Source organism: Thermobia domestica, chromosome 15 (genome assembly GCF_964235325.1).
Source record: "Thermobia domestica chromosome 15, izTheDome1.hap1.1, whole genome shotgun sequence".
Classification (NCBI taxonomy): Eukaryota; Metazoa; Arthropoda; class Insecta; order Zygentoma; family Lepismatidae; genus Thermobia; species Thermobia domestica.
Genome location: NC_137468.1, coordinates 139,303,778 through 139,319,037, shown reverse-complemented (window position 1 = coordinate 139,319,037; position 15,260 = coordinate 139,303,778). Strand labels below are relative to the sequence as shown.

The 15,260-nt window shown below is 35.8% G+C and overlaps 1 protein-coding gene across 4 annotated transcripts in view; it reads left to right on the top strand.

Moving 5' to 3' along the window:
• The window catches only part of Epac (Exchange protein directly activated by cAMP), a 1,466,091-nt gene that overhangs the window by 1,420,438 nt on the left and 30,393 nt on the right, over positions 1–15,260 (top strand). For all 4 annotated transcript variants that reach the window (XM_081740195.1, XM_081740196.1, XM_081740197.1 and 1 more), the window contains 4 exons: positions 1,202–1,346; positions 6,856–7,035; positions 11,208–11,402; positions 13,852–13,990. In XM_081740195.1, coding sequence (XP_081596321.1) covers positions 1,202–1,346; positions 6,856–7,035; positions 11,208–11,402; positions 13,852–13,990 — 659 coding nt within the window. The remainder of the gene's footprint in view (positions 1–1,201; positions 1,347–6,855; positions 7,036–11,207; positions 11,403–13,851; positions 13,991–15,260) is intronic.

Sequence of the window (15,260 nt, the reverse complement as noted above, 5' to 3'; positions counted from 1 at the left end):
ACTTAAATTGAAATTAGTTTTTCAGAAAGATCAAGCCACAATGCGTCCAAATGTCATAACTTCTAGAAAAACAAAAACAATCAATTAGTACTGACTACAAATAACATATTTTAGCGCCAGAATATATGAATCTGATGATAGAAGCGTCGATTTTGACAATGATTATAGCAATAATGGTGATGATGAAGAACACGCTGACGATGATAGTAGTGGCGAGTCCCTCGTAACTGAAGCCCTACCAATCGATAAATTTCAATTAGATGAACAAGATAATGTGGGTATTTGTATACATAGTGCATTCAATAATTTCCGGGAATGCCTTGAAATAAAATATTTAACGATGCCAGAAAAATGTATTACCACGTTAGTCATCTACTTACATCTTTTACCGCGCCACAAACTCCGGGACGAGTTTCTTTATACGTTATCAGCGTTTCTTTATTCATTTAAGTGTTAAGAAAATGAAGAAACGTGTTGAAATCAAGTTTAAAGCAACGAATAATCAAGTTTTGTTCTAGATGCAGTAAAACCACGACCGAAATACAGAATGATGTAGAACGCGTATGAACATTATTTAGCGCCGTCCCACATGTTTTCTTCTGCGTCAGATTTTGGCTAAAATAAGGGTCCTAGTTCTCGAGCATCCCTATATTCATCTGATTTGGCCCCAGCAAACTCCATGATCTTCCTTAAAGTCAAATGTGTCCTCAAGGTTGATTATTCTGAGGATGTTGCATCAATTCCAACGAATTTGACGGTGGTGCTGACCAGAATTCCAGGGAACGATTTTCCTAGGCCGTTTTAGAGCCTCTACGGCCCATTGGCGTAACTAGGATATTTTGTTAGGGGCGACATTGCTCCTTACTTCTGAGAAGTGATTTTCAACGATCACAGTTTCAATTGTATGGGACCAACAGTGTTCTAGGGGAAGCCTGGCCTCCATGGCCCATCTCTAGTTTCGCCTATGAATGGAATCGAAACAAGAAGAATACTCCTAATTAATTCAGGGTACTCGCTCACTTCCGAAGCCCTGGAGGAAATTTGGGCATCATCAACTACCATATTTGGTCCTATTAAAATTTCCAACTCACTTTCTACCAGTTTCACTGACCAATTATTTTCCTTCCCCCAATATGTCTTGTTATGAAATACTAGAAGCGGATGTGTTATCATTGATTGTTTTCCCTCTTTTTCTCTTTAGTATTCCATCAAGGGGATGAGGGGCGCTCGTGGTATATCATCCTACGAGGCTCTGTGAACGTAGTGATTCATGGAAAGGGGACAGTGACATCATTACAAGAGGGAGACGACTTCGGAAAACTAGCTCTAATCAATGACGCACCGAGGTAAGTGGCCTTTCGTATTTTCATGTTCTTTCCATTTACGCTAACTCGTATTGTTTTAAAACTGGATTTTCTTTAGAATATTTGAAGTGTCATGGTTTGGTTTCGTTTTCTTTGAAAAAAATTAGTTTCGTAAAATATTAACTTCTTTGCATGTATCTGCATGTAGCCCAACCTATTTACAAACACTGCAATCTGCGATGCTACTTCATTCTATCCTTTGACATTCGAAAATCTGTTGCACTTACATTACCAGGCTGTTCCAGAAGTCCTGCATCAGAAGAGGAAAATAAAGCTCAGAATATGAGAAACAAAAAGCAAGCTTCAATCAGCAAATTACATTTCTCTATGTTCGATTACCTTCATCTATCTCTGCGACAACAGTTCAATTTTACTGGTAATAAGGTGGCTGGTTTAGAATTGAAAAAACTCGCAACAGGTAGAATGCACCTCATTATATAAATTGAACTACCGACCACATAGGAAATGTGAGAGAGCGAAAGAAATCATAATCCGATGGTTTACGCCCGGACTATAGGCAGGATGGGGTAACAATGCAAATCTGCCAAGTTCATTCAAGGTGTTTGGTCACACTTCTAGACCGGCGAGTCGGCCCATTGTCAATTTGCAGCAGTAATCTCTTACATTCCTTAATACCAAGTATTTCTTGTTCAGAATGGCATACACTAGGCTTCAGGGTTTAGAATACAATTCCCCTATTACAGCACAACCTTCTGAAACTAACTCGAAACAGATAATCCCGTCAGTACAACCAAACAACATGAACTTTTTCTCAAATATGTACTGTTTTACATGAACTATAGCTTCCTATCTTCTTTTCACCCGCTGTTTGCATGTATCAGGGTTTTCCAGAAACACCCACCTCTCGTCTCCTGTCACAATTATCCTCCAAGAACGAAGATCATATGGCTTTTGTTGCAATGTCTGGCAAATTGCAACTTTGCGTTTGATTTGCACGTCAGTCAGCTCGTGCAGACTTTGTCGATGTTTATTGGTGTAATCCATGTTATGAAAGCGACTATTTATTGTCGATTTGGATGCCCTAACCAACCTTGCTAACACACGGATACTGGATTGTGATTCAACATTCACAGAATCCTGTAGAGGATCGTTCAAGTCCATCGGAAGTCTTCCAATCATCTGAAGCAATGTTTTTAAACCATTGGGAATCTGTCATTGATTTACCATTTCTCCGTTTCCACACGACAAATTTCCTCCGTTGCTCTATTGCTGTTAGCAGTTTTTTTTTTTTTTTTTTAAAATAAAAATCTTAGCCCTGAATGAATTGCAGTTTGGATCTCACTCATGTCTTGCCCACTTTGATTTCATGGGCACGCTCGTACCCCGTGTGTGTCGTTAACGCTTTCGCCTTTAGTGTGAGCGGTCCTGGATTCGATTGCTGGTGAGGACACTCGGGCGAAAATCTGTAAAAGCCTTTTCAGACCATCTTGGAGAAGCCAGCCAACCTGAGTGAGGTTTTCATGAGTTTTCCTCATTCACATCAGATAAATACCGGAATGGTACCTAACATAATGATCACGGGCCGCTACCTAATCCGGAGAAATCTAACTCCTAATGCTATCAGGATTAGTCGCTACATACGCAGTGCTTCACTTGATCTTACGAACCTGCCCTATATATATATATATATATAATATAAGCTTTTCATTGGTGACGCTACTTCACTTTATGGTAGTGTGCTGACCATACAGGATTTCTGAACAGTCTGATATCAGTTTCTTAATTTGTTGTTACGTAACTTGTATAGCGCATAATGTTTTCTGATAACTTAAGACCTGCAGCTGCTAGGTAGCCGAATCGATCACTGATCTCAGTCAAATGAACAGTGGCTTTTGACAAGATTTATTTTAGGCTTTTGTTTTAGGAAGTTCATTTGAAATCTTCCATGAGTGTAGATCTCGCATCAAGGCCACCCGTAAAGGGAAAGGGGAGGGGGAGAAACCCCGACAAATGTCGGGGAATCCGTAAAAATAATCTTTTTTAAAGTTTTCTGAGTTCAGTTGAGACTTTTTTTTTTTTTTTCGAGTTCGTAGTTTCCACCGAATTCCCTGTGGTGCGCGGTAATAAGTACGGCGAACTTTGCCAGCGATACTTTTTTCATAGAAGCTGCTTTAGATTTTATACCTAAAATAATTCGAATTTGCTTTGATTTTTTAAAGCTTAACTTCCCTTTTAGCTGCGAAGCTATATGAGTCCCGAACCATATAATTTCCCACCAGGAATCGAACGCGGGTCTCTGCGCCAAAGGCGCGTACGCTATTTGCATTGCTACGAGGAAGCTATAAATTAATTCAAAGAAACGAAGAGATTTTAACCTTGTAACTATCGACATCAGTTTTATAACAAATATCGATTGTGATCATTCACCGCTAGTATCGCCACAGTTCCTACATGTAGCGCTTTTTCTATATCTGTTGGGGGGTCTCAAGGAAACTTGGGGATGAGTTCACAGGAAATTCACTTGGAGGCCCATGAAATCTAATTACGTGTTGTTTGCCACGACTCGCTTTTGGTGTTTTTTGCCACGGTCTTATTCTCTCTGATTTATCTTATAATCGTGAAGATTTATACAAAATCGACTCATAAGTTCAGGGTTGCCAGATGACTATATTATAACAATCGGATCTATTATATTTATAAACAGAATACATACAATACAAACGGTCCCAAACACATTATTCCGTAACCCTAGTTCTGAGTATTCATTGAACGTTACTCTCCAAAGGGACTTTAGGAGTATTTTAGTTTATTCTCAAAATTTGAATTATATCTGAATTTTCCATTTCTGACTGACTATAAACCATTTTAATGGATTTATATTTTTTTGTCGTTTGATATTGGACAGCACTTTATTGCTTCTTATGTTTGAATGAGTTTGTATAGTCTGATTCTATTGAGATATACTGTTTATTTATATTTAGGCATAGTTTGAAAAAAAAAATAGAAGGATACTGTTACGCGTTTATAGTCATGCCAGGAAATATTATCTCTATTTCATCAGTTTGAAGTGTGATCTCCCGTTTACATTTGTTTTTATTGAGGTTTTCTATTTACATTTGCTTGCTGTTGTTTCATACTATCAGAAAATATTTTAAAATATGGTGCCTATAAACCTAAATTAAATAAATGATCCTCGTGAAATAAGAACTTTTTTAAAAAATCTTTGGAAGTATACTTTTGTTTTAATAACATCTTTAGTATTTTAAATACGTTCATGCGTTGAAAACAACATTATTAAACAAAGCAAAAAAAAAAAAAAAAAAAAAAAGGCTTTAGTAAACAAATCTATATCCTGGCACCCAAGCACTTGAAAAATGTGAAACATTCAATAAACACAAAATGTTACAAAATTAGACGTTTTCATCTTCCTCGGTGGTTTTGCAAATAGATATTCAATTCTAGAATGGTAATACTTGTTACTCACATACTTCATCAACTTCTGTAGACGACTCACTGCTGCTATCACTCATTGTTTATAAGTTTCAATTCATCAATGTAATAACATACCCCATTCACAAGAGAGATAACGGATTGCGCAAGTAACGGAATAAGCGTTAACGCAACGGATTGCGCAAGTAACGGAGTAAGCGTTAACACATACAAAGGTTTAGTTTTCAACCAGAAGCGCTGCGCTTCTAGCGCCATCTGAAAGCCGGATTATACGTAAGAGGAACAGCAGTACTAGTCCAGGACAGATACTGCTTTTCCCCTCATTCAGCACCACGGTTATTTTTTATAGCTGCTACGAAGGCTTGCAAATTGTACTGTTGTTCATTCCAACAAGTAGTTCTATGTTTTTAGTGCTACTTTTGCAGTTATCTCAAAATGGCTGATTTTGGACTAGTACCGGTATTGTTTTTCCACTCACCGATTAAATTGTGCTCTATAGTATCTTATCTCTATAGAAAGCCTGCTACGGGATATCAGAAATGAGTAAGAAATAGTAGAAGGGCTATATGACATCAACTTTAAGTTTCGTAAGCGTACGTATTTGTTTTACAGTTGACATTTTGTAACTTTTCCTGAACTATTTATATAAGGCAAAGGTGGTTCAGTGGTAAAGCATTCATCTCTGGGACTTGGAGTCTCTGGTTAGATTTTAGCTCGTGCGAAGTGGGCTTTCTGGTGGGCAAACGCCGTGTGCGTGAGTTTTCTCGGGTTTCTTCTGTTTCCTCCTACTTTCTTCAATACACTATTGTTTATTCATTCTCATTATCATTATCATATCCTTTAGCTCACACGGCATAAGCGCGGAACGTAAAACGGAAATATTTCATTTCACTTTTCTTAATTATGTAAAATCCAGTTCTTTAGTCGCGTAGCATAACGAAAAACAGAACATTATGTGATAGGAAATATTAATAAATCCGTTAAAAGAGAAAATGCAATTATAGGGCTATCAATTTACTAAGCTATTGTGATATTAATGATGTTTCGTGTTCTTTTGTTTGGAATTTAATGTTTTCCTTCAGCAGCGAGTGTAATGAGACCTTTCTCGTTCCAAAGGCGAGAACACTTACCACTTGTCTCAGGGAATGAAAAACAAAAGTGCCTGGCAAACCTTCCTTTCATTCCAAGTGTTATCAGATCTGATAAGATCAGAATGCAAAGACTGTGGCAAAATCGTGGCAAACAACACAAAAATCGAGTCGTGGCAAACAACACGCCACCTGAGATCTATGGGCGACCCTGGTCATCCGAGTTTGCATTCCGGCATAACAATAGCAGATAACTCATTCATGATATGTGCGAATGTTTGCCTTGGTTAATATTGCGATAAAGTCAGATACATTTGTGTACAGTAATGCTGACACATTTTCAATTCGCAATGGCCTTAGTGTACCATAATTTTTGCTGGCGCCTCAAGTCAGAACATACGGCATAGCCTACCTGAAACATGTTAATACTTATATAAGTACATAAAACGCAAACATATTTAAAAAAAATGAAACACACATTTTAAATATACGGATAATTTATCATGCAAAGCCTTTAACAACTGCTGATGTAAACCCAAAATTCAAATAATTGTCATCATATTTAGGACATTTCTAAACTTTGTGTCGTTTCAGTTAAGCTTACCAAATATTTCGATGCACCCTTGTAAGTTGGCAAGACGCACAGTTTGAGAAACTTTGGTGTAGTAGACAATATTGCTTTACTGCATGTAAGATGAATGTCTTTTATCTTTCTTTTCTTGATTTTGGTAATCGTTTGTTTTTCCAAATTAAAAAGTGTATCATCCTCTTTAATCAGCTGTTTCAGACATTCTGCAGTTACGTACATTTGATTACAAAATTGAAACATTTTCTTTGTTTTCATGTTATTAAATAACTTGATCTGTCATCTGCAGTTCTGCAGCGACAAATTAAGTGAAATCTGAGTTTCATTATTTATGTAACATTTTTCTTTTGTGCCTGGTTTTATTTATTAGCAATATGATTTTAATACTTCTGTTATAATTGTGTAGAGCTGCAACGATTGTTCTTCGTGAAGACAATTGTCACTTCTTGCGGGTGGACAAAGAGAACTTCAACCGAATCCTTCGCGATGTTGAAGCCAACACCGTCAGACTCAAAGAACATGGGAAGGATGTTTTGGTTCTCGAAAAGATCTCATCATCACATGCAATGGCGTATTCCCAGTTCAAGTAAGTTGCTAAACTATACTAATTAGTTACGTAATTCGCTTATTTAGTTAAGTTCTTACAGAAATTCAGAATAGGAAATTTTCTCACATCCAGGATTGCCAATATCTCGATTTTCTCACCAAATTGGTGGTTTGTGGTATCTAACGAGAAAATTTTCCTCAAGTAACTAGTGAGTGGTGTTTTTGCCACAATCTTACATAATCTTGAATCCAATCAGGAACCCTTCAAGCAAGAAGTAAGGAACCTGCCAATAATCCACTATTTCCTTCTCCAAAACACTTAATAACGCCAACATTGGGTCAAAATTACCCAGATATTCAAATGTTTGATTTTAAAAAAATAATCCATTAATAATTACGTGCAAGAGAGAAATTGTATGTTCTTCACGTAGGTGTTTTGAGCTCTTGGCGTGGGGCGAGGGACGTTAAACTCATATTTATTATGAAGTAATTTAAAAAGAAATAACTTTACTATGAGGCAATTTGGCCCGATTTGTTTTGTGTAACTATTTCTAAATTTCACTTTATGTTGAAACATTTTTTATTTTTTGCTCAAATGATCTTACACCTCTTCTCAAACGACCTACACTTCACATTTCCTCAATTTGTAGTAGTTCAAACAGCAATTACTCCTCAAATTCCAAACAATACAATTGTTTCATTCGTAAAAATCATAATAAAACAGTTACAGCGTACTTTACATATGAGAATAACAAAATCATTAGAGGGATTTATTTTTAGAGCCGCAAGCAGAGGCGTCATTTCAGATTTCGCTTGAGGGGGGCAAGAGCACCACCGACATAAGACTTCCAAAGGTTGCACTAGTATATTAATAGACAATCGATTAAAGTATAGGCCTATATATTCCTCAAACTCCTGGGGGGGGGACAGTTGCCCCCTCCTTCCGCCATAAATGACGCCCCTGGGTACAAGATTATTTTATGATTATTTTTTTCTGTATTTTTTTTATTACTTTATAGTATCTACTTGGAAAATCAATACATTAACAATAAATACACATATAGTCTAAAAACCTTGAATTTGAACAAGCTTCATTTGGTACGAGAAATAGACATGGGTCAAAAACGACTCGTTCTTAAGGGGGCTGACTACTACAAATGATGCAAAAGCTAACCATTTTTCTTTTGCCCGCTTTTCGTAAGTGGAGATAATGAAATGTAACTTATCACAATAATAGATAATGGTATTCTATATCCGAAAATATGAATCGGAAGAATTTTTATTGTTGACATCCATAGAAATTAGTGTGGCAAGAATATGAATTACCCAAACATCTAGGTTAGGGCAGCGACTAGAAAAATGAACTCAACGGTAATTGATGACTTATCATATTGTCTTGGCTCCTTGTTAACTACTTTTTAAATAATATTTGTATTTAATTTGTAATAAACAGTACAAAATAAATAATTTTGAAATAAACATTACAAAATAAATACAAATATTATTTTAAAAGTAGTTAACAAGGAACAAAGCATGATAAGCCATCAATTACCGTTGAGTTCATTTTTCTAGTCGCTGTCTTAACCTAGATTTTTGAGTAATTCATATCCTGGCCACACTATAATTTCTATGGATGGCAACTGAAAATTCTTTCGATTCGTATTTTCGGGAGTAGAATAACATTATCTATTATTATGCTATGTTACATTTCATATCTCTTTTTACTTACGAAAAACGGCCAAAAGAAAATTGATTAGCTTTCGTATCATTGGTAGTAGTAGCATGTGAGATAAAATGTTTCCGTTCCAAAGGTTAATTAAGTTGAATTATGCTAATTCCTCTTATTGTTATAAAATACACATCATATGTTTAATTATCATCTATAAATATATTTATCAATAGAGTGAATTAAGAGAATTTGTCTTTATTTCTTATTGATAGGATAATGGTAGGTTTTAATCATGGGATCCTGGTAGGTTTAGATATCTTATCTGATGGGAAATCTTCGTTCATTTTAACAGTACTCACGTCAGTCTAGAAGTGGAGGAAAAGGTACATACGACAGGTTGCAAAGTACAGTGCTCCGCACAAGATAGTGAAAATAAAAGCTTTTTCAGTCAATGCTTGTGAGAGCCTTCTCTCAATACCCCCTAAATTATATTTGAGATGCCCAGCCCCCCCAAAAACATAGTTTGTAATTTTATATATAGGTTAGAATTTTGGGGTGCTTTTTCCATAGGCAAAAATGGAAGGGAAATGGTGCTAAAATAACGCGAAGAAAGGCATAAAAAGGTTCTGTTTTCTTCAATTTTTTGACAACTGCTCTTTCATCTAATTGAAAATAATGCAATATATATAATAATTATACAATTATAACAATTATTTATAATATTTTTTGTAATGCTGAAGCTTGGTATTGGAAATTCGACAACATTTGAATTCTCCTATTGTTCCGTATTTTTAATGTCACAGATTTGTAACTATAGATACAAAACAGTTCTATCTGTAAATCATGGGTTTTCTCTGTTTGAAAGTGGAGGGGCCTTGGAAATCGCACCTGCACCGTTTGTATGTAGGGACAGCACAAACTTTTCCTTGTGAAATTTCTCACGCACTGAAACCATAACGATTGGGAAATTTGAAATAAAATTTTAAAAAGTAGCGGTTAAAGATGAGGAAAGGGCAGAAAAGGGGGTTGGAGATAGATTAAGGGAATAAAGGCGCCCAAAAGGAGCAAAAAGGGCGCTGGAAAGTTTTCACAACTAGACGCAACATTTGACACCTCCGGTGCTATTGGAGAGCTCGTTCCTGCTTTAATAGAAAAAAATGTGCACCTAAAAATCCTACCCTTAGTTATATAAAATAGTTATAAGTATACTGTTCGTTATTATTAACTAAATCAATCCCTTACTCTTAAATAATATATCTTGGGCTTTCACAGAAATTTAGTGTACTCTGCCCACCTAATGACCTTGTGAAATTTCCAAAAACTTACAGGTAGAAATAATGCGCAACTTCCTCCATCCCGGAAATGAAACTCCTTATAAATAGTATTGGTAAACTGTTAACATAAGGAAACGATTGGTGCTCTCATTTATTCCTGATTTCTATTCCGGTCGTCTGTTAGCCTATTAATTTTTTTTTTTTAAAGGGGTTTTCATTTTTGTGAGATACATGATGGAATGGTACCACTAAATACATATTCTGGTCGATTGCCTTTAAAAATTCCTTAACTTGTCTCATTGTTGATTGTTTCCATTGGATAATGACTTCACACCTGTAGAAGCGTAAATAATTAAATAAGTTTGTCCTGTTTTTCAATAACTTCTTATTTATTTTAATTCAGTTCTTTTTAGGTAGTACACCATATTTAGAGGTAGTAACCGTATCTGTGTAATAAGCATATCCAAACTGTAAATATGCAATGGAAAGAAGTAGAATATAAATGTTTTCGTACAGTCAGATGTTCAGTGCACTGATTGATATATGACGTCATAATCAGTGCCGTGCTGTGGGAAGGGGGTGAGCGGGGCGACGGCCTCGGGCGCCGAAGTAAGGAGGCGCAAAATGCAGGAGGAAAAAAGAAATGAAGGAAAGAAAAAAAAGAGGAAAATTAATTAGAATATTTTAGATCAACAGGAAAATACATGTGCACCTAAATGGAAGGGAAAAATAATAAAAAGTACTTAAAATCAAGGAAAAGCAAGATTTATTTTTGAAAATTTTCTTACGCTTCGCGCCAACTATGATGGCGGTTCGCGGCTGGCCTGTCGACCTCACCCAGGGCGCCGTCGTGTACTCTCGCCCTGGGCGCTGATTTTCCACGGCACGGCACTGGGCATTAACAGCCGTATGAATTCTACACTCCTAAAGGAAATTTTAAAGAATGCTGACTACTGTGTTTCACGATCCTTACAGCATCAGAACGCTACAAAATTCAGATTTTGATACTATTCTTTATTTTTTTTCATCAATTTTGAAAACTCTGAAAGAAAACAGATCGGCAGAAACATTCGTTTAGTGTATACTATTGAAGTGGCCCTTCTTTTTTTCTACAGAAAAAAAATGCTCTGTATGTACTATGTTTGAATCAGCAGAAATATTATGGTAATTCATAAATAAATATATTTCTTTGCCATTCTTTCTTTATTTTTTTCAACGTTTTTTGTTTGATTTGGACTGATATGTTGTTTATTCCCTTTCCTGCGGTAGGTATACTGTGATGGCTGGGACACCACAGAAGATGCTTGAACATCTACTGGAGACTCGCCTCGACGGGAGAGCATCTGCTGGTCGCGATGACTTCCCTGCCGCTTCTGCTTCCACGGATCCGTTTCTCGACGATTTTCTGCTCACTCACATCGTATTTATGCCAGCGCAGCAGTTGGTCACTGAACTTTCGAGACAATATCCTTTCAGTCAAGAACTTCTATATATATTCCATTAGTTTCAAAACTCCGCACTTGTTTTTCGTTTACCTAGTAAGAATATTATAACACACTGTATTTTAAACTATAATATGTAACGGTTTTGGATATCTAACATCCGAGTATCCTTCATCAGACACTGTAGAACACAAATGAAGATATATATATATATATATATATATATATATATATATATATATATATATATATATATATATATATATATAGTCATTCTTATGAAAAAAGTCTAAATTCTATTGGCTGAAGCCTTCAGCAATTACCGTAGGTCCCCGTGTTCACTTTCCAACCAATCACGCTTCGCCATTTTTGGTCCTTATAAGGGCCTTTTTCAAGAATGAGAACTGAATCTCATGAATGTAGTGATGATATTATTTATATTTGAAATACTGCTGGATTAAGATCTTCCCAATACTTTTTTTGACAACCATGTATCTTGCATAATTTGTTTGCAAGATATTCACTGTGGTACCTAATTTCGTCAAGCTACCTTGTGTTAGGTTGCTGTGTAGGTCTCTACTTGTCACTTGTGGTATCCAGTAAAAATTTTGCTTCTGCCTATCTTTCCTAAGAGTTATATCTATCCCTCTACTCTCTCTCTCTCTCTCTCTCTCTCTCTCTATATATATATATATATATATATATATATATATATATATATATATATATATATATAAAATGATAAAGTGTAATTCTGACTGCCAGGAATGGTGAGAAAACTAAATACAAATGTTTCATGGTGGAACTGATGACAGAAATGAAGAACGAATTGTTCTTTATTATGTTGCGTTTTCTAAATTCGAACACCTACTTTGATATTGATTTGAATGATAACCATGAAGTTTTTTTTTTTCATTTTTTAAATACGTAAACGCAGTGTTGAGCCGTAGCATGCATAAGTTGATCATAAGTATTCCAGATTAAATTGTTGAGCTATTAATGTTTCAAAGTTACTTTTTCTTCTTTAGTTTAACACTCCTTTTGATTATGAAACCACAATCTAGTTTTACGTTAAATGAGAACTTAATTTACTTCCACTGGGAATCGAACGTGGGAAATTTTCTTATAATTGTAGTCAGTAAACTTGTACAATGTTGGACGAAAGACATCCAAGATATATGGGTACTATGCAATAACCTCTCTCAATACATTCGAATGGCTTAACAAATACAGACACTAAGGAAGTTAACGAATATCAGAATACTACTTTTATCCAATGAATGAATTTCTAAATACGAAGGGTGGTCAGAAAGTAAGGTTAAAAAGCCTGCAGTGAAATGTGTATATACGTATTATTTCATATAGCCAACAGATAGTGCATACATTAGGTTATTTTTCGACATGTCCTATCATAGGATGAATTGAAGATTCTCTCCTGGTAAAAATCTTGTGCTTGCGTGTTCAGCCACGTTGTAACGAGGTGTTTCATCTTCTCTTCTGAAACGGAGCGACGACCTCTGATACCATCTTCTGCCATCAGATGCCGTAACGTGATCTTTCTGTTGTCGTGAATGAGCTCCTCCACGCGAGCTGTGTTTACATCCGTTGATGCCGTATTGGGTCGGCCACGGTGACGTTTTCTCTACAAGGCGCAAACTTTCGACACCATCGGTAACGAGACATTACAGTCTCTCCATAAGCCTCTACCAGGTGCCGGTAAATTTCAGCCGCGGTTACATATTTTCTCCACAGAAATCGACTAACTGAGTGAACTTTTCGAAAGATCAGTTTTTCAAACGAGTTGTCATCTGTGTTTACCTGGAACTAGCGCCGTAGGTGGCAGGAGGCTGAAACTGTCCACAGTTTTCAACTCCATGTATTAAGATTACCGCACACTCCTCATTCCTCTCTAACAGACGAAACTTCAGAAATATCGGCCTTATAACCTGAGTTTCTGATTATGCCTCGTATATAATGAGTATATTGATAGTATTGAAACGGTATACCTTCCTATATTACTTTTCATATCCTTAAAATTAGTTTAATATACTCAAATTTTACAATTGTCTGTGTGTATATTGCAACTGTATATCTTGATCAATAGACGAGTCTTATTCGTACGCACGAATTGGTGCAATATGTATGATCATGAAGACAAAATGAATTGAATGCAATGTAGCGAAGCAGTTCCATAGTGACTTCCTTTTGTAGGTTATGCATTCGATTCCTAGAAATTATCATTCTGAATAAAGTTCGCTTTGTTCTCTGCAGAATGTGAGGAGTAAATTGCATCATTCTTACACCCTTTCCTTGAATTTTAATTAGGTTAATATATTTTTAGTTATAATTAAAGAGAGTCGTGAATTATTATTATTATTATTATTATTATTATTATTATTATTATTATTATTATTATTATTATTATTATTATTATTTGTCTTGAAATGTGTTATTTCCTTAACTAGAATTACTTATCGAATTGATTCTCCTAGTCAGGATCGAGAGTTTCTCCTCGCATGTAAAAGACGGGTAGTGCAGTTCGTTCATCGGTGGGTGATCACCATCAGAACGCCTGTATTCGATGAACCCAGTGCACTCTCATTCTTGGAGGTAAGTGTATATACTTCCACATTAAATACAGTTTTTTTAAAGCTTGAATAAAAGCAACTTTTAGTAATAGTATTGTAAGTTAGAGATTATGCTTATTTGCGACATATTTTTAATATTTTGATACAACGAGCAGATACTTAGAGTAATATATTTTCATGAGCATTTCTTTGCAGTATTCAAATTAAAGTTCTAGATCACACGAAGGTGAATTGCACTTGTTTAAAAGATATCAAAATCATAGGAACTTTGTATATTTTTATGTGTATGTAAAGCAATTTAAAATGATATTTTACGAAGAAAGATTTGGAGTTCGTAGAGAGACTTAGACGAAAACTGATTGACTTGACTGTCGACTACATCTAATCCAAGTTAAAATTTAGTTGTAATTCATGAACTAACTAAAATTCTGAAGATTTGTAACATTAACATTTTGAATTCAGAAGTCTTCGTATCAGCAGGATGATGGTTTAGCAGTAGGTAGTTCTTTGTTGTTATTACTGGCAAATATAGTGCTAAATAGTTTTCAAATGATTGTTGTAAAATAAATCAAATTAAGGTAGAGTAGGCATTATAGTTACATGGACGATATGGTGTACCTGCACTGCGATAATACGAAGTTAGTTTATATTACAACTTGTCTGTTTGCTCCGAATGAAATGTCCACTTTGACGACTGGTGGGGAAACTCATCTCAGCAAACAGACACAGGGATGGACTGAGATTACGTGTCTAACATCACAAACTCATTACTAGTCCAGCAAACAGACTGCAGGGCGTGTGTTGCTTAACAGAATCCATGAAAGTGGATTATGAAGAATATACAGTTGTAAGTAATTTTTCTCTATGAATTCACACATCAAACCACAAATACATTAACAATGCATTTAGACAAAGAATGGCAAATGAACGTACCATTCGCCGTTGGTTTGTCAAGTTTTGTTCCAGTTACTCAGCATTGCAAAGTGATTCTCGTGGACACCGACCAACATTATGTTCGGATGAGTTCCTCAGGAAGCACCGTGAAAGCAGACCCTCAGAAAAAGTGTTGTTGTCTTTGCAGACGAGGCATACAGCATACCATACCTTTCAACAGCTTCTTGCAATCCGTAAGGTGATAAATTTGGACTCATGAGTGCTACATGAGTTGCCACCGACTAACAAAACTGGCCGTCTAGAGCAGATTAAAAAAAAAAAAAAAAAAAAAAATCTGCAATAAATTTGTAAACGGCCAGGATAATGGTTGGATCGTGATCAGTTTCCAGGATGTTTTT